At 34.9% G+C, this 19090-nt stretch overlaps 2 protein-coding genes across 5 annotated transcripts in view; one reads left to right on the top strand and one right to left on the bottom strand.

The window, feature by feature from the left end:
- The window catches only part of LOC126975037 (uncharacterized), a 119383-nt gene extending 115458 nt beyond the window's left edge, over nucleotides 1-3925 (top strand). For all 4 annotated transcript variants that reach the window (XM_050822817.1, XM_050822818.1, XM_050822820.1 and 1 more), the window contains exons 5-6: nucleotides 1165-1483; nucleotides 2547-3925. In XM_050822817.1, the coding sequence (XP_050678774.1) occupies nucleotides 1165-1483; nucleotides 2547-2946 (719 nt within the window). In that variant the 3' untranslated portion in view covers nucleotides 2947-3925. The remainder of the gene's footprint in view (nucleotides 1-1164; nucleotides 1484-2546) is intronic.
- Nucleotides 3926-6520: 2595 nt separating this feature from the next.
- Nucleotides 6521-18434, bottom strand: LOC126975085 (sideroflexin-2). Its single transcript, XM_050822895.1, has 9 exons — nucleotides 18265-18434; nucleotides 17637-17794; nucleotides 16917-17087; nucleotides 14791-14992; nucleotides 14334-14412; nucleotides 13228-13315; nucleotides 11881-12006; nucleotides 11167-11214; nucleotides 6521-9460 (listed from the first exon to the last, which is right to left on the bottom strand). Exons 2-9 carry the CDS (start codon nucleotides 17789-17791, stop codon nucleotides 9349-9351), a joined length of 981 nt encoding a protein of 326 aa, XP_050678852.1. The 5' UTR covers nucleotides 17792-17794; nucleotides 18265-18434; the 3' UTR covers nucleotides 6521-9348.
- Between the last annotated feature and the right edge of the window lie 656 nt (nucleotides 18435-19090).

The following is a 19090-nucleotide window of genomic DNA, read 5'->3' as shown; positions in this document are numbered from 1 at the left end:
AGATATCTAGTAATTAAATTATATAAGTAAATATACAGTGGTATTCGCTTTAGCTTTCTGCACTTCTTTTGTATGTATACTACCTAACCATACCGTGTCCACATTTTTGAAAAGGGGGTTAAAGTTTTAGCGTGACGTATTAATAATTTTGTCTATCTAACCTCTAGACATTTTTCATACTATCCTTAGTTCTAGTTACTGGAGGTAGACAAATCTATCCTTATACGCTTACTTACTATTCAATAACCTAACCTATTTTCAAGATAGCATCTTCTACCGAAGTTGTCTATCTGCCATCAGAAGGACGGATAGTCTTACATTTCATTAATAGTTTGGATTTTGACAGCACTTGTCCTTGATTGCGAACCGCAAACCATGAATAGATAACATTTTGCCATTAAACGGGGATAGCAGTCTATCCGTAACTAGAGTTAATTTATTGAAAACGGCCGTAAATAAATATCGCTTACAGATTAAAGATATTATAACAAAGTTATTCCGAAGTGAATGTTGAGGTGGATTGATGGATAAAAATAGACTGGCTCCAATTAATAGAGCGAGATTAGAATTGTTGGAAAAGGTTAACTTAAGCGTACCTTCCACGGCTTGTAAGGGAATGGAATATCTGACAAAAAACACAATTTTTAATAATCACTTCATTTTCTTTCTTAGCCTACAAAAGTAAGTCAAAACGTTTGAGTCATTTTGGTGTATCACTTAAAGTAAAATGCTGAAACTGTAAATATAGATTTTGTGTATCTTGCCACTTATTCTCATTAAAGCTCAACTTTTCCGAAGTGGTAGAGCTTCGCATTCATAAGTGTTATTTTAGTGTCATGAATAAGAGAGGTGCTATTACCAACCCTCTCATAGCCAGAGGAAGAAGACAGAAGAAGTATACCAGGAATGTAGGGAGTCCTTAATCTCAGAGAGACAGGCATTAGTATGTATATCACCATCATCAGCCGGAAGACTTCCACTGCTCGACAATGGCCTTCCCTAAAGATCACCATGACGATCGTACTGCGGTGCCCTCATCCAATCCTTTCGAAGATCTTGACCAGATCGTCGGTCCATCTTGTGGGGGACCTACCAACACTACGTCTTCTGGTACGTGGTCGCCATTCGAGGACTTATGTAAAACAAAAAATTTTTAAATTTCAGCAACAATCGTAGTCTTGGCCAACGCACAAGCTGACACCATACAAACATACAGCGAGAGGCTTCACGCGACTGAAGGCTCAACAAAAGATCACCAACTGGTCCAAACCGAGCAGCTACATGAAGCCATCTTCATGATGCTTCAGATCATTATTGGACTGAGAAGTTTCCAGGCTCGAGGAGTCGAGGAAATACCGGACAGTTTGACGGCGTTTGTGATTCTGCGGGAGACTCAGGGCAGCTCATCGGGTCAAGAGGATCGGTTGAACTCACTGTCGGCGCCGAAGACAAACTGTTACGGACGACTCTGTATGTTGCAAGGGTGAGTGGTTGATGAATATATTATACAGTAGCAGTAGGGGTGTAGCGATCGTCCCTGGCTGTACTGCCACCAAACCTATTTCTGTCGCTAAATAATAGTGCAGTTTTGCCGCTGTGTTTCGTTTTGAAGCCACATGATTGTTGTGACATTTACTCTTTCAGTCCTAGCACTTATGTCTTGAGTATTTTTCTGATTTTTTTCTAAAGACCATTGTGTGCCCAGATATAATGATCAAGTAATGATAAATTGAACGCGATGGTAGAAGCCGATTCGCATTAAATTACCAAGGAATTGGCGTCATTTGTGACGTTTGCAATTGATCCACTTGCATCAGATCGGTAAAATAAAAAATAGGAAAACGGTTGAACTTTAAGGCCAACCCCTGCAACTTCACGTTAATTCCATACCTAAACGCTTCAAATTGCACTCATGACGATTTTGAGCTTTTCAAGCTCAAAAATGTAACTTGTATTATTTTCAGGTCTTTGAGCTCAAATTCTGATGAAAGTCAAATACAACCCTATTTTATAAACTTTTAAACCGCAATTATTTTTGAATGAATAATCTGATTTTCACACTGGTTTCAATCGATCGGAAAATCAGTTTTAAAACTGTTCCCAAAAAAACACATTTAGAATTTTATTTACGTAGTTGTTTTTGAGATTACTCAAAATCTACCGGTCCGAATGGTATTATAGATATTCAAAAATTATAAGAGGTTTACTACATACATCCATACACACACACACACTACATACAGACGGCATCGCGGGAATAGTCGATTTCGAAAAATGGGGTAATACTAATTAATTTCCGATATTTGAAAATTTTCAAGCGGGAAGTTAAAAAAATAAAGATTAACTTTGATAGAAAATAATAATGGAATATCCAGTTAAAGAAGCAAAAAAAATTTACTCTGTGAATAATTAATTATGGTCATGTTATCTCACCCCTTCTAAAAATCTCTTAAAGTCTACATGATAATCGTTATCAACTTACACTGTTTATATTGTTATCTTACTTTTATATTTAATTTTCTTAAAGGCGTTTTCTACAATTTCAGGCTAAGCGACGATATGAACTGCTGCGAAGAGCAACTCGCGTCTCTCTGCAAATGTGCCGTCAAAGCTTCAGAGATCCTTCTCCCCGGAGAGAAGCTCACCCCACTTCTCAAAGAGCTGCTCCAAGAAGAGCGTGCGATCTCCTTGAACCAGGCTAAATCTGTCCTAGAGTTCATGCTCTGGGGTCCTCTGGATGTTGTACAAGGAGTCCCGGTTGGCGAGAGGGAACTGTCGCTTCAAAGATGGCTGGATCTTGAGAGAGCTACTGTGTTGCATGGCTTAGTTCGTACTCGGATACAGTTGAATGTGTTTGAGCAGTTACACTTAATGTTCTTAGTGCGGTCTAATGCCAAAGCGATGTGTGACGCGTCTGTCTTGTTGGAGAGAGCTAACGTCTATTGAATTGAACTATATCAAATATACTGTGGCGAAAATACCCAAAACGGATTAAGAAAATTAAATCAAATTACATACAAGCTTTATATATTACATACAAGCTATATTCAATAGAAATCTTTGTCAATTCTGATCATTTAAACAGATTTAAACATTACATTGACTAGTCAACATACTCAATAAAATTAATACGAATTACTTTTTATATTTTCAAATCTATTGATTTAATTTTTATTCTCCGTTCTAGTTTTGGTCAATACCCGTAAATACGTAAGCATAGATAAGTTTTAGGCACAGTAAGACATAGATTTACGACTGTCCCAAATACTGGCAAAAATTTGAAATTTGTATTTCGAAGTATGTATAAATACTAAAAGTAACATATTTATAACGGATACATTATTATTATACCTTTCTGTATCGTGATAAATCAAAATATTATATTGTTTAGTAAATTATTTAATCGTTGCTTTGTTGGCAAAATTATAAGCATTATAATTTGAACGTAGTTCCTGAAAAACGTTCCAAGCCACAAGGAATTCGCGTTTAAAGTTTAATAAATTTAGTCAGTGTATCCCATACATGTGGGTTGGGCTACTAAATCATGATGTCATTTAAAGAGTGACAGTAGGGCTGCCATTTTTTGTCAGTCCCGTTAATATGAATCATGTGAATAGTTTTGTGTTCTTAACTCAATTTCGACATGATTGTGGTTTGCAAAGTTTTTCTGGAATTACGTCCAATTATATCATTTAGGATGGACTTTAAATATTTAAGTTTTATATGTATATTTAAAAATCATAACTAACAATTATCTTGCCAATGATATTGGGATCAAAGTGCCAACAAGTCATACTCGAATAATACGGTGCCTTGTATTATACACTAAATGTAAATTCATATTTATGTTACTTATAAATAAACTATAACTTTACAATTTAAACGTTCATCTCTTTCAAAGATCGAATAAACGTATTACAAGTTATCTGTATCTCATTTTGTATGTGATTGTTCACTTTAGACCATTGGTGCTCAAGCTTGAACAGCTGCTGGCGATCTACCACAAATTGTTAGACTACGATCGATCGACTATGAGAGGCTTCAAGTATGTGTGATGAAGGATTGTCGTCTAGGTAGAGTGTCACGATGACATAGATATTAGTTTTGCGCACAATACTATGCATTATTTTTAGTCAAGGTAGGTAGGTCTATTGGTCTGCTCTAAAAAAGTTTCTTATTATTCTCGTTATTCAAAATTGCGAATTTAAAGTAGTGTCTAAATTTGTAAACTTAACTAAAGTGACTTTGGATGTTGAATCTGCATTACACTGCATACCTCATGAGCATACTTTACATAAGATGGTACGTAATTAACCGATTTTAGTTAAGTAAAACAAAATCTGTGACTGGTTAGTTCTATATCGGATTTTTTTCTCGAGAGCGACTCAAAAAGCTTGGCGTTGCGTAGAGATGTCGCTTCATTGTGTGTTTTCTACCGCATTTTACACGGGGAGTGTTCCGAAGAGCTGTTTAACCTGATTCCTGCCGCCGAATTCCACCTTCACACGACACGCCACATTTTAGGATATCATCCCCACCATCTGGATGTGTGGCGGTCCTCCACAGTGCGGTTTTCAAGGAGCTTTCTTCCACGTACTACAAAGCTGTGGAATGAACTTACTTGTGCACTGTTTCCGGGACGATACGACATGGGTACCTTTAAAAAAGCGCGTACACCTTCCTTAAAGGCCGGCAACGCTCCTGTGATTCCTCTGGTGTTGCAAGAGATTGTGGTCGGCGGTGATCACTTAACAACAGGTGACCCGTACACTCGTTTATCCTCCTATTCCATAAAAAAAGCACTAGCGATCGACGTTTGAGCACCCCTGCTTTAGACAATTTTATGTGCATCAAGCGTTTGGAGGTTTTTTCCAATTACAAAACAGTGTTTGGCTCGTGTTTAACTAAAATGTTAAGCACAACATAAACTGAAGTTTAAAAGGACAATAATCCTTTGAACGGACACCATTTTTGTCAGCTGTCATCTATCTGTCATCATTTAATCTAAATCTTTCATAAAGAATATGGTCTAACTAGGTATCCTTTAGACCTTAGACAAGTTTCGGCTCGTGTTTAAACATAAGCAACGTCTAAGGATGCTGAACGCTTAACAACTTTTTTAAAACAAGTGTTCAACACATGTTTAACACAGTTTGTCTTCACTTATCTTTATCATTACAGAATTACATGACAGTGAGAAGTAATATTAAACTTGGAGTAAGTTTACACTGTTGAATAAGACAGTAGTGGTACAAAGCTACACCTGAGAACAAACAAAGAAAATGCAAAATGTTTACAAAGACATTTGATTGATTGGTTTATGCGTATAAGGTTTCCCGCGTTTATTTGAAGGCTGATTGACATCCGGAAAATTTCAGAATTATCATTGTATTGAGTGTTAATTATTTAGTGATCCCCACAGGCTATGTTTAAAAACCAAAAGAATAACAGCAGCGTTAACCGGCCTAAAGGACTATATTGTCATAGATTGGAAAACTGACACATTTATAGCGCGAAATTATTATAATATACAGGCAGATACAACTGGCAACACTTAACTGAAGCTCAACCATATATACCTAATATTATAGCGCTGTCTTGAAATTAAAACTTCTTAAAAGAAGCTTATCCTTTATTTTCTAAAATGTACTTTTGTCACTGTGTTAATAAGTGTTCGTAAAATTGACAACTATACACTTATCGTACCAAGTACAAGCAAATGCAAAAAAAAAACATGTGTGCAATTAAAGAAAGAAAGAAAGAAAAAATTTTATTTTGAAACGTATAAGTAAGTAGTATACAAAGACATAACATAAAAAATAAATATAAACTTAAGATTGATAAACACGCAAAAAACAAAGAGACTGAAACATTTCTATTATTTATATACGATTCAAAAAATGGTGATTCAATTAATCATAAATGGCAGAAGTTAAACCGCCAAATTGATGAAGAATTTTATTGTAAAAATGATGAAAAATCTCCACAAACGTATAATACGTACACATATACAAAACACCACGGTTGTTGTGATGCCTTTTCTCAAGATTTGTACTACGCATGCGCGCACAAACACGTACCAAGCAGAGCACAAAGAGAATGAAAGACATTACTATCACCGCTACCACATTTATGTTCTCCTTAGTGTCTATGAAGTAATACGTCGTGCGCATAACGTCAGAATATATTAAGGCATACTCGCGTCACACATAAGACAATCTCTTCTTTAACTATGATCGCCTGGTATTGTAACTGTATATTGCTTCCTATCTCATTTTCTCCCACGTTAAATCTTATGAATTAATGTGTCCGACTCATTCTGACGCCGGCTGAATCCTATACATTTACCTGTTTGTGTCTCTATCGTCTCGCGTTTTCGTGTCATCTAGTTTCAAATCACAACTTTATTCTAAAGAAGTTTCACTTCAAAAATCAAATCACCAGGATTGTGTGTAAGATAGAGATAAAAGAGAATACAATCTCTTTCTAGGGAGTGATAAAGTTTAAATAAAAAAAAATATGAACTCACAGCAGTAATTTATTGTCACGAGTAAGTCGTAGGTAAGCAGTGAATAAACAAACATATGGCTCTTATTTATTAACTAATTAACATAATATATAATTATGGCAGTTGCTAGATGCGGGTAGTTATACAATATTAACGATTTCTAATAAGAACACTGTTGATGGTTGCATGTTACTCATAATAACATATTCCACTATCAGAATTCACACATATCTATATTATATAATATATACGTCTAGTGTATTGCTGTTAGATAACCGATAAAAACAGGCCAGGAATATTAGTTTAGTGTGCGTGACAAGCTACGTCTTACACTTGCGATTTATATGACACTTTGTATTAGTGTGCGTGAATTGCTCTAAATAGAGGTTAGTTCTAAACACAATTTTTATCGACGTTTTCACAGCTGTCTGACGGCTGTGAAATAACAGGATTAATTTTCCAACTAACAAATTGAAAAATATTAATACGAATATTTATTATAAGTATAATATAAATAACAATAATAATAATACTTTTGTTTCGATCTTAAATTATTATTGCATAGCGAAAATCAGATCAAAGAAATTTAAGAGTAAAAATTTAACTTCGACTATATTATATGGAATTAATAAAATATTCGAACATTAGTGGAGTTTTAGTTAATAACGAAAAAAAAAATCTCACAAACTACAGTACATCTGACTGTATAATAAAGAAAAATACAAAAATATAATAATGGAATGTACAATATTTACGACAAAATAATAAATAAGTACATAACCATAAAAAAGATCCGACGATTATTCGAATAAAATGCACTTAAACATACATACAAAAATAAGCCCCCTGTATAGGATTAAAATTTAATTTCGAAGAGTGTTGTATGTTAATTGAATTACGTTTTTAAACTATGTGTAAATCCATATATTTGAAGATGGTATGCAGGTATTAAAAAGGAAAAAGTTAAACCAACTTTTCCAATTTCAATTCCGTGCTAAAATTTAGAATATTTCTTCAATTTGGAAAGAAATGAACTAAATTCAGTACTAGAACTATACACAGCGAAACGCCGTATATATTTTGCTACATTTAGCCCTTGATATAGGTACAATATAATATATTTGGTACCTTGTATCCGAAAGACACCATTCTAGTGCATGTTTTGAATTATTATTTTTAATTTCTAAATATTTCACCTCAATACTAGAATATACAGAAAAAAATATATAAACAAGTTGTTTAGCAATCTAAATGCTAAAACAGAAGTGTTCTTTCTTTATGAATAAATTATCACTAATAAAAACAAAAACAATGTAAATAAAAAACTTTTGATAAACGTTAAACCTAATTCTAAGCACAAAACACATGATAATATTCGATTAGAACAATACAAATAATCACAATTATCTTCTGAGCAAGAATACTAACACAAATAATTATATCTTAAACAACATTGCTTTACTTACTACCACAACTGTAATCTTCCTAATCAACGTTACTGTTTCGAGTTCCTTAACCAGAATGTGATATTACTAAGAGCTATAAAACGATAGTATTCACAAAGCTAGAATTATAGGTACTATTGCCGCAATACCAACTAACAACAAATAAAATCCAAGATGGCGAAAATATACCCCGAAAAGTTAACAATAATTATTACAAAATTAATTAAGAATATTGTTATAGGTTGATATGGGCGGCCATTCTGGAGGAATTCTTAACATTGTTGAATAATTTATTCTGAAATTATGGATCTTGCATCTCTTAACAAACATTTTATATAATAGTTTTGTTTTTTCACACAATAACCGACATTTTACTATCGATTTATTACAATGTTATTAATTCATAAGATTAAACAAATTAAAAATAACGACCTTGTTAAAATTCACTGGATTAATTCGGAACTTATTAATTAACAGTTTCAATAACTTTTCTAAGACAGCCATGACGATGGCTATCATTGGGTTAAGTACTTATTTACATTAAATTGATACTATTATTTTTAACAGAGCTCGAAAAAGAATACTGGGAGAGTTTTTGAAACGTTACTTCTCTCTCATACCTCTGCTTATTTCCGAAGTTGTGGTAGTGATTTGGTTGACATTAAACACAATCCTCAATAAATATGTTCGTATGTCAGTTAAAATGGCTTATCCATATTAATTTCAATGTTTATATCAAATCTGGGTCATAAGCTTCAATCATAATATTATTATATTATATTCTAAAACTGAGTCTGTCATCATGTCCACTAGCATAAAAATCTAAATAAGAAGGTAAAAGAAATATATGTGCGGGACTGTCAACTATATATTGTTAGCACGTCCGCTTGCAACGCTTCAGATATTAATACGACTGAGGTGACGGCAATATAAATAAACTAGATTAAAAGAATCTCATAGTAAAAAATATTAACATATAACTTACCGATGAAATGTTTTTTTTACTGGTAGATAAAGTTGCATGTAGTTTAAGCGTTTGAAACTGGAATACGTATAGGTATTTCAGTATCTAACTGCGGAAAATATGGTGATATTAACGAGTTGTTTCACTTTCACCGTTCTGATTAATACTAAATCACTACTTTTTAGCTTGTGTTCTATTAATCCCTGTGAGGTGACATATTTATGACGACCTTACAATGTTATTTTATTTGGATTTCTATTGTGGAAACCATTCAAAAAGTCACACGTTCAAACCTATATTCAATATTATTCCTACATGAATAATCCTATATGCTAATCAAATGGACAATGATATTCGCGACTATTGCACAAATTCAGGTGTACAATTTACCACCTGAATCTACAAGTACCTTCCGATCTTCACGCATGAATCTACAATCCCTTGTTGAAGTAGACGTATTGCGGTGGCTTCCCATCCGTGTTCTTGACAATCTCATCGTACCTTTCCTTTTCGAATTTCTTCATCGTATCGATTGACAATTTGCTGTAACGTGTGAAATAAGTAATTATCTTTATGAATTCATAATTATTATTTCTAATTAGAAATAATAACGAGCAAACGGGTCACCTGATGGTAAGTTTTTTACCAGTGGTCTTTTCCTAGTCCTTTGCACAGGACACCGGCTAGATTATGGGTACCAACGGCGCCTATTTCTGCCGTGTAGCAGTAATGTGTAAACATTACTGTGTTTCAGTCTGAAGGGCGCAGTAGCTATTGAAATTACTGGGCAAATGAGGCTTAACATCTTATGTCTCAAGGTGAGAGCGCAATTGTAATACTGCTCAGAATTTTTGTGTTTTTCAAGAAACCTGAGCGGCAATGCATCGTAATGGGCAGGTCGTATCAATTACCATCAACTGAACATCCTGCTCGTCTCGTCACTTATTTTCATATAAAAAAATAAAAATAAAAGCGATCATCGCTGCTCATACTCTTTTGAAACACCAGAGGGGTGCAGAAATTTCCAACGGCACATTTCTATTTAAGCCTCAGTACCTATGACGCGTTACTCTTCAGATAATAATGTGATTGACACTGCAATAGCACTCAATAAAGTACCCAAATACTATTGTTTAGTACAGAATTCTCACTTAGATAGACCCTTTTAAGAAATAGTTACTTTAGGTTCCCGGTAATAAGATTCATTTTAAATCGTATTCTGTTCATAGCTACGTGGGATTCATCATGATGAGATTACGCACACTACGATGTACTAGTATCTACTTCTATTCTATCTATTTTTTTTTGTTTCACTCAAAAACAAACAATAATAAATAAATAATGTAAATTGTAAACTGATCTGTAATCACATATTATTACTTATTACTTTAATGTTTCGAACTCAGATTGACATTTGACAGAGTTGTCAACTTGTCAGTCAGAACGTCAGAAAATTCAGAAATTGACAAGCTAATACATTATTTTGTTTACTCAGTCTACGCATTAGTTACTATATAATTATCTTTAAGGCGACGTGACCAAATGGCCCAACGGAAGACCAGCGCTGGTTTTCAAAACTAGCAAATATGCTAAGTTGGGACCACTTTGTGACGAATAGAAAATAATATTTCTCAATTTTGTTTTATGTTTTATTGCACTATATCGTCATGAATAAACTTTTTTTCTTTCTTTCTTCTTTTTCTACTTAGGTACCTACTCGGTCCTAAGGCGCGTAAATAAGCCTGTGCGATCGAGGCAAGGCTAAAATTACCTTAGAACTTGCAAGATGACAGAATAAAGAATTAGAAGAATTAAAGAACTTACATTACCTAATTAAGTACGCGGATATGATTTTTCGTTTGATTTGTTTATCCAAAAAAATTTATGCTTCTTCGTGTTTGAGAGGACTTTTATGACTGTAATAAAAGCAGTTAAATTATCTTGTTCTTCTGTTATTTATTTCTATAAAAGAATTAATTCAACTGTCGTATACAACATATTTACCGAATGTTGTTATAAATTCTCTCGGCTGCTAGACTTAGGTTCTTATGTATTGCTACGACAATACATAACAATTGCATATTTTATATTATAATAATATTATATTTTCCTTGTTTCCATTTAACGACAAAACTTGCAAAAGATTACAAGTTTAGATCATCACGACGGACACAGTGGAATAAGTAGTTTTGCATTTTAATACAAATATTTTTACGTAAGTATAACTTTATTATAACACCAAAACTCACCATCTTTGTGGGAAGATCGCGCAGGCAGTTGGCACCATAAATGTCAAACTGAAAATTAAATCATGGATCAAGAACCTAGAGCTTCACTTTTTACATTTTTAACACTGAAAAGGATAGGGCTTGGCATAGATATGCGAATTACCTTACAGACACATATTAAGTCTATCTTTAAATACCAGTAGGGGCGTGCAGTGGTTTTCTAGTAAGGTAGGCACTGTGCATCTAACTCATGGGTTCTCAACGTGGGCGATAACGCCCCCTTGTGGGCGTTTGAGACTTTCGGGGGGCAGTAGAAGACCCAGAGAAAATTAGGGGGCATTGAGATGGCGCAGATGGGGCGTGGGTAGATTAAAAAAATCTAGTCTAAAAAGGCAAAAAAATACACGAAAATACTGTAGAAAAAAAAAATCTCAAAGTGGGCGGTGAGCAAAATAAGGTTGAGAAAGTACGATCTAACTAGTCCTAATTGAGCTTTTGAATAAGCAAAGATTGCTTAGATTATTTTGTAAGCGAAAGGAAAAAATTTATGAGTTCAATATAAGTTTGGTAATAAATTAACGGAACCACATTAAACTAAATTAACTTCAACAATAGTTCTATATTTATTTAGGTTCATAACGACATAGGCACTGCCGAATTGCCTATAAGATATGCACGCCTCTGAATACCAGATATAAGTAGAAAATAGATATTGTGAATATAGACGGTACTCACAACATGCCGACGATGGCCGTCTGAATGCCGACGTGCGCCCAGCGGATCCTCTGCATCCAGGGTCTCGGTTCCAGCTTCTCCATGATGATGGGCAGCAACAGCATGCCAGGGGCGCACATCACTATTCTGAAGTCAAAATTAAGAAAGCCCTTTAATACAATAGTATTTATATCTGCCTATCGAGACAATCCAGTCATTGCGATTTTGGACTACAACTCACCTCTTGGTGAAGATGTGAGATTTTAAATGTTGTAAATTAGTTAATCTGTTCGATTATGTTGGGGTTACATAAGAATAAATATTTTTAGTGTACTCTGAACACACTCTCTTTTACTTAATTTAACCCATTTTTCTTACAATTTCAAATTGCTAATTATGGAACAAACAATTACTGAATCTTTGCGGAGACACACCTTTCCCGCACGTGAGATAAGTGAATTTCGGCTTATTTCTACGCCTTATGACAATCGCAAAAATCGTGTCGTAAGAATTTTTTTTATGGAAAAGCCTCCTTTCCCATCCAGCTCATTCCACAGCTTTGTATGTGGAAGAAAGCTCCTTGAAAACCGCACTGTAGAGGACCGCCATGCATCCAGATGGTGGGGATGATATCCTAATTTTCGGCATGTCACCTTGCCAAGGTGGAATTCGGCAGCAGGAATCAGGTGTATCAGCTCTTCGGTACACTTCCTGTGATAAATGCAGTAGAAGACACACAATGATGCGAAGTCTCTATGCAACGCCAAGTGCTCCAGCCGTTCACAGACACTGGGTCCCCGACAATTCGAGCTGCTCTGCGTCGCACGCGGACAATTAGATCGAGCTGATAGTGGGCTGCACCAGACCAGAGATGATAGCAGTACTCCATATGATTGCTAGTCAATCACCACATCGCGTTGTCGCAATGAGAGAAATGCGTTGTGGCAAAGGTATAGATAAGATCAAGAGTGGTACTTTTATATACATATAAAGGTTCGCCTTTTTTTATGAAAATAAGGGACGAGACGAGCAGGACGTTCAGCTGATAGTAATTGATACGTCCTGCCCATTACAATGCAGTGCCGCTCAAGATTCTTGAAAAACCCCAAAAAACGGCACTACAACTGCGCTCGTCACCTTGAGACATAAGATGTTAAGTCTCATTTGCCCAGTAATTTCACTAGCTACGGCGCCCTTCAGACCGAAACACAGTAATGCTTACACATTACTGCTTCACGGCAGAAATAGAAAAAAAATAGAAATAAACGCCTTTTATCACATATTCTAAATTATTTGCAGTATTCATCTTTCGATCTTGTTTAATTTAGAAAAATAATTAAAAATTTATATACTTAGGTAAGACCTTACCTTGAAGTAACAACTTGTGAAATACCCTTGACGGGTGCCAACTGAGATTTTCCTATAATTTTACCATTTTCATCAGTTACGTCAAGACCTGTAAACAATAATTGAATACAAAATTACTTACCTTTTTATTTTATCATATTTTTTTAATGCAAGAGTAATTTGCCTACTGTAACCTATCATACACACATAATATATACAATATCCGGACGACCGAGCCTTGCTCGGATTTTTAAGAATGTACAAAACTTGAACAAAAAAAAACTAATAGGACATCTGGATTCGAACCGGGGTCTTCTGCTTTCCGGATCACCCAATGTCCCATCTGAGCTATAATAGTCTTGTATATAGTGGCGAAATTTACCTTTGTATTCTAATGTTATTGTAGTAAACATGGATAAAACCATTTATTTTTAATTGAAACCTAGCTAGATCGATTTATCACCCCCGAAATCCCCTGCATACTTAATTTTATGAAAATCGTTGGAGCCGTTTCCGAGATTCAGATTATATATATATACAAGAATTGCTCGTTTAAAGATATAAGATATTCAAGGAAAATTATGATACTATGGCTATTAAAGATCTTTTCGACAATCACATGACACCATTTGTCACGATATTTTCTGCTTGAACCCAATGCAAAAATAATTGTGTAAAAAAAATGTGTTGCCGAGTGTTCTAACTCTAAAATCGCCTCGCTGCACTGCGGCTAATTGAAGTGCTGTTAGTGATTTTATTCCGTTTATTAGTTTAGGTTCATACATAAACACTTAAAACAAATTATACCATCTCGGAAAAGTTGAGCTCCAATGAGAAGAATTTGCTACTTACTGTCGAACATTCTTCATTTCTTCACATCTTAAAACGACAAGATTATAAAATATTATTATTGCGTGGCATTGTTTCCAAAGCGCGGTCAAAATACAACTGAACGGAAACTCTGCCTGATACACACGTAGAAATCGTTTTACTTCAGACAATTTTTGATCGTGATTGTCAGTCTATCTGTTTATTCTACGTCAATGATAATCGTACTGATATTTTAGCACTCATTGTAATTAGTACAATGTTTGAAATATAATTACAAGTGGATTAATATTGCTCACCCAATAGTATTTCATTTTGCCTCATCAATGGTATGTTGACCCAATTGGCGGCTGCCACAGCCACAAACGGGACGAACCTCTACAAATTAAAAACAAAAATGAACAACAAATTAAAGAAAAATATTTATTTTACCAAATTAAAAAGTATGTAGTGATGTATGGTGGTACGAAACTCTTCGTTCGCTGATCTCAGAATCTTTTTACTGAGGCGCACATTTTTCTTTTTCCACAAATCCAAAATATATTTCCTTTAAAACTCGCGGCGATATAATCTATAAAAGTCGAATGACTTTCGGCGCTCAGTAGATGCACCATAGGAATTTGCCCATAAAATAGACGGCCAACAACGTCTCCTTCGTAAAAACATGACAATGTATATGACACCCTAAAAATATTCAAAACTTTATTGGACAGTGAAATTGGTTTTTTGATTATAATGGTTTTGTCGTCAACTCACCGCCAAAATGGGATTGGTAGCGCGTTTCTGTACCACGAACTTGAAGGTGAGCGCAGTTGCCATGGCGGCTGTGGTCGCGGATACATAGGCCACGCCCATCTGCGTCGTGGTCAAGGGTGAGTTGGCGTTGCGGTTCGTATAGTTTACAAGCGCGTTGAAGGACTGGTTCACCCACTGCCAGAACACCACCGCCGTTGCTGTTCTTCAACAATTAATTACAGTCAGTGTCTCAATCTTTATATATGTCGTAGGTATATTGTTAAAGCCGTGATATTGTAATTTCACTAATAATAATATTGTAATTTTACTTTTCTGAAGACGAAGGTTTTCAACCAGTGTGTGTTACCAGTGATGACTTACGGTACGCATATGTGGTCGCTAACTATGGGCCTTTTTTTCCCTGCGAGATCGAATCAGAAATGAGGAGATCCGTAGGAGAACCAAAGTTACCAACATAGTCCAAATGATTGCGAAACTGAAGTGACAGTGGGCAGGGCACATAGTTCGACGGACAATGTAGTGTGGACGGTGTAAAGTCCTCGAATGGCGACCACGTACCGGAAGACGCAGTGTTGTTAGGCCCCCTACAAGATTGACCGACGATCTAGTCATGATCGCCGGAATACGTTGGATGAAGGCAGCGCAGTACCGATCGTCGTGGAAATCTTTGGAGGAGGCCTTTGTCCAGCAGTGGACGACTTCCGGCTGAATTTCACTAGTGATATTATAATTAAATGGTAGATTGTCAATCGACTTCATTTAACGGCGTCGTTTTAGTGACATTGTAATGTCACGGGTACACTATAGTGATATTGTAAGGCAGTGATATGAGTAGCAACTTACCAGGCTCAACATCTTGGTACCCCAAACACACTCCCAGATGTCTAGGAAGGAGAGGAGGTTGCTAAGGTTTCTGGAGGAATTGGGGTGTCAGGAATAACATATTTATTCCCACTCAGTCGTCGGATTGCGGAAATTAGCCTGATATAGCCATACCATAGATATGCAGTGATATTTTGACAATTTTGCTGGTCATTCGTTTATGAGGCTGTCTCTGACTGGTCTTTTTCTTGTTTTTATTGTATAGTCATTATTTTTTAGTTATACATTGGTGTAATCAATTAATTGTTATAAATGTAAATCGGCCTTTGTACACACTAGGTCCCAGTGCAAAATACTGCAGAATGTGGATAAATAAACATTAAAATATATTATTAAGAAATTCAAACTTTCATGGCAGACACAATTTTTCCCTCCACACATAGCACATGATGTACAGATATCAAATATCTTCCATACCACTTTAACAATCCTAATTATCCTATCCATAAATGAAGTTATAATAATGACAGCCATATTCATAGCATTTTTCTTATCAGGTAATTCTATATATATGCTATTGCATAAACAGAATGCATGCAGAAAACCTCTAATTGTTGGGGATCTAGTAAATAATTTCTTTTATGGAAATGGAGGACAAATGCATACCAGTCATCTGTTGTTAAGAGATCACCGCCACCCACATTCTCTTGCGACTCCAGAGGAATCACAGGAGTTTTGCTATTCTTTAAAGACTCTCTCTACTCTATGGAAGGCTCAATCTGTTAAAGTATTATATGTGGATCCGTCTTTTTATACTACTATACAAATTATTTAATAATCAAGCAGCTAATAACATAATTTTAGCACATTCTGTCCTCTCTCCCAGACAATACTACTGCATTCTTTGATATGGAATGTATATGAGTCACAAAGTGTCTCAATAGAAGTTATGAGTTGGCTATATTGTGTCAAAAAGTAGTTACTTTCAAAGATAAGAGCAAATACAGTTTTGGATCAATAAACAGAAAGAACAATAAGATTTCCAACTAAATCAAATCACTATAACACCTCAAAGAGCATCAACTCTATGGATAATAAAAATCCTGGATTTGATATTCATAACAAAGAGATCCTAAAAAATATCTCAAACAAGAGTTAATCTTAAACAATATTTAATGATATTTAAAGAATTGGTTACCTCCCATTACACTGTCAGTCTCACTTTTTTCCCTCAAAACTTGCAAGATTTGAACTTAAACTCATGCAAAAAATATTATCAATATATTATTGTATGTTTGTCTTACCTGTACCATTGCAACATAGCACCAGTTACCAGACAACCACCGGGCATCTGGAAAGACATTCTGCCAAACACATTCTGTAATTCCCCACTGTCTGGATGAAATGCCGACTCATACAATTGTTTAGCCTTTACTAGCTGAGTCATGGTGGTTCCGCCAGGTTCCTTTCCATCTCTGCATAGACGAAGTGTGGTTAAATATAAGAAATAAAAGATTATATTAGATTTAGATTTTGTTTATAAAAATATGGGACCAGACGAGCAGGATGTTCAGCTGATGGTAATTGGTACACCCTGTTCATTACAATACAGTGCTGCTCCCCATGCTTGAATAGCCTAAAAATTCTGAGTGGCACTACAATTGCCCTTTTCACCTAGAGACATATGATGTTAAGTCTCATTTGTAATTTCACTAGCTACAGCGCTCTTCAGACCGTAGCACAGTTATATTTACACATTACTGCTTCGCAGCATAAATAGGTGTTATTGTGGTACCCATAATCTAGCCGGCATCCTGTGCAAAGGAGCCTCCCACTGTTATATTCCTTATAAATAGACCTATTTTCCATCTTTTGATAAGGAATAATGGAGGTGTTAGCTAGCTAACTTTTAAGGTCTGTGTGATTTCTTTAAGGCACTCATTTCACAGCTTACCTTAACAATAACTTTACTTAAATTACCTTTAACAACACTGTTACCCTGAACATAGCAAATTAATACTTACTTATATTTGAAATAAAGCTCCTTTGCTTCATATAATTCTTTTTCAGGTACTAATGATAACAGTGGGTTTGAAATGAATGCAAAATGACGGAACCTTCCCACAAATGTACTCTGGTCCCATAATGGCTGTGTGATATCTATCCTTTCTTGAGACATGGTCTGTAAAATATCTATTCTTTATTATCAACTTTAAAGAGATAACTATTAACAAACTTCTTACATATGTAGCAATAGTAGTTAAATTTGTTTCACATAAATTTCAATTTAAATCTTTAATTTGATTGAAATAAAAGATATAGACTGACAAAATTTGTAACCAGTCATAACAGATAAAAGTAGGACCCTAAATCCGTATGACATTTTCAATTGAATTTTTTTATCATATTATTCATTTTTAATATACCAATTGGCAGTAACATAATAATAATTGATAATAACAGTTATCAGTAAATGCTCAACAAACAATATTCAGATTATTTACTATATAAGAGTGATCATTGTCACATCAGACCTCTCTAGAATCTGTATTAATTATGAAAGGAAAGCTAAAGTTTTTGTGGGCTATAGATTTGTATTATGTAAGAGAAGAAAACTATACTAAATTGATTATACTCATAGTTGCTACTAACCTGCTTGTAATTTTTATAATAGGTACTAGTACTACCTAGTGAGATAATTTGATTATAATATTATATAATTATTATTAACACTCTTAAAAGTATAGGATATTTAGTTGTATGTTCAGTCCCTTTATTTATTTGAAATGTGAACGTGAGAATTATAGCATTGAATTTTAATGATTATTATCATTTAGCAAGTAAATATTTTTAATTTGATAAAACTTTAAGTTGGTTCTAAGTTCTAAAGAGGAAATAATTATAGTTTTTTTTTAATTTATTTCATGATCATGGATGGTAGTCCTCCAGTCGCAATACTAAAGTGGTAGTTAAAGATGTAGTATTTATATCCTCTTTGATTAAAGTTATAAACCAACGTCCAACAGTGCTGCCAGCTTGAACCTATATTCTAATATCTGTATGCTATTCCTTTCCGCATCGGACGTGCCCGCGGGCACTGGTAATTCAAAAAACAATGAGAGCGGCAGTGCCCCAAGGCACTCTTTTACCTCACCTAGTTTTCACCCTTATTTTAGGTGTACAAGATGGTTTATTTACCTACGCAATTATGAACGAGTGAAGTCCGATACATATTTCGATCCGTTACGATTCAAGGCCACCAATATTCGACGTCATAGCTTTACGGACATAGCATTTTTGTGTTCACTATTTCGCGGGCGGCGCAGCGAGCGGAAGCTATCAAGAGTGTGCACGAATATTGTTCTTTGAGGAGTTATTACCTAATAATCAGTAAGTTGCTATTTTTATAATACTAATAGAGTATATTTGCAATACATATCAATAATTATAATAGTCTAGTACATAGTATTTGTTGGTA

The sequence above is a fragment of the Leptidea sinapis genome, chromosome 34, assembly GCF_905404315.1.
Source record: "Leptidea sinapis chromosome 34, ilLepSina1.1, whole genome shotgun sequence".
Classification (NCBI taxonomy): Eukaryota; Metazoa; Arthropoda; class Insecta; order Lepidoptera; family Pieridae; genus Leptidea; species Leptidea sinapis.
The sequence above is the reverse complement of the archived record's forward strand: the minus strand, read 5'-3'. Positions and strand labels throughout refer to the sequence as shown.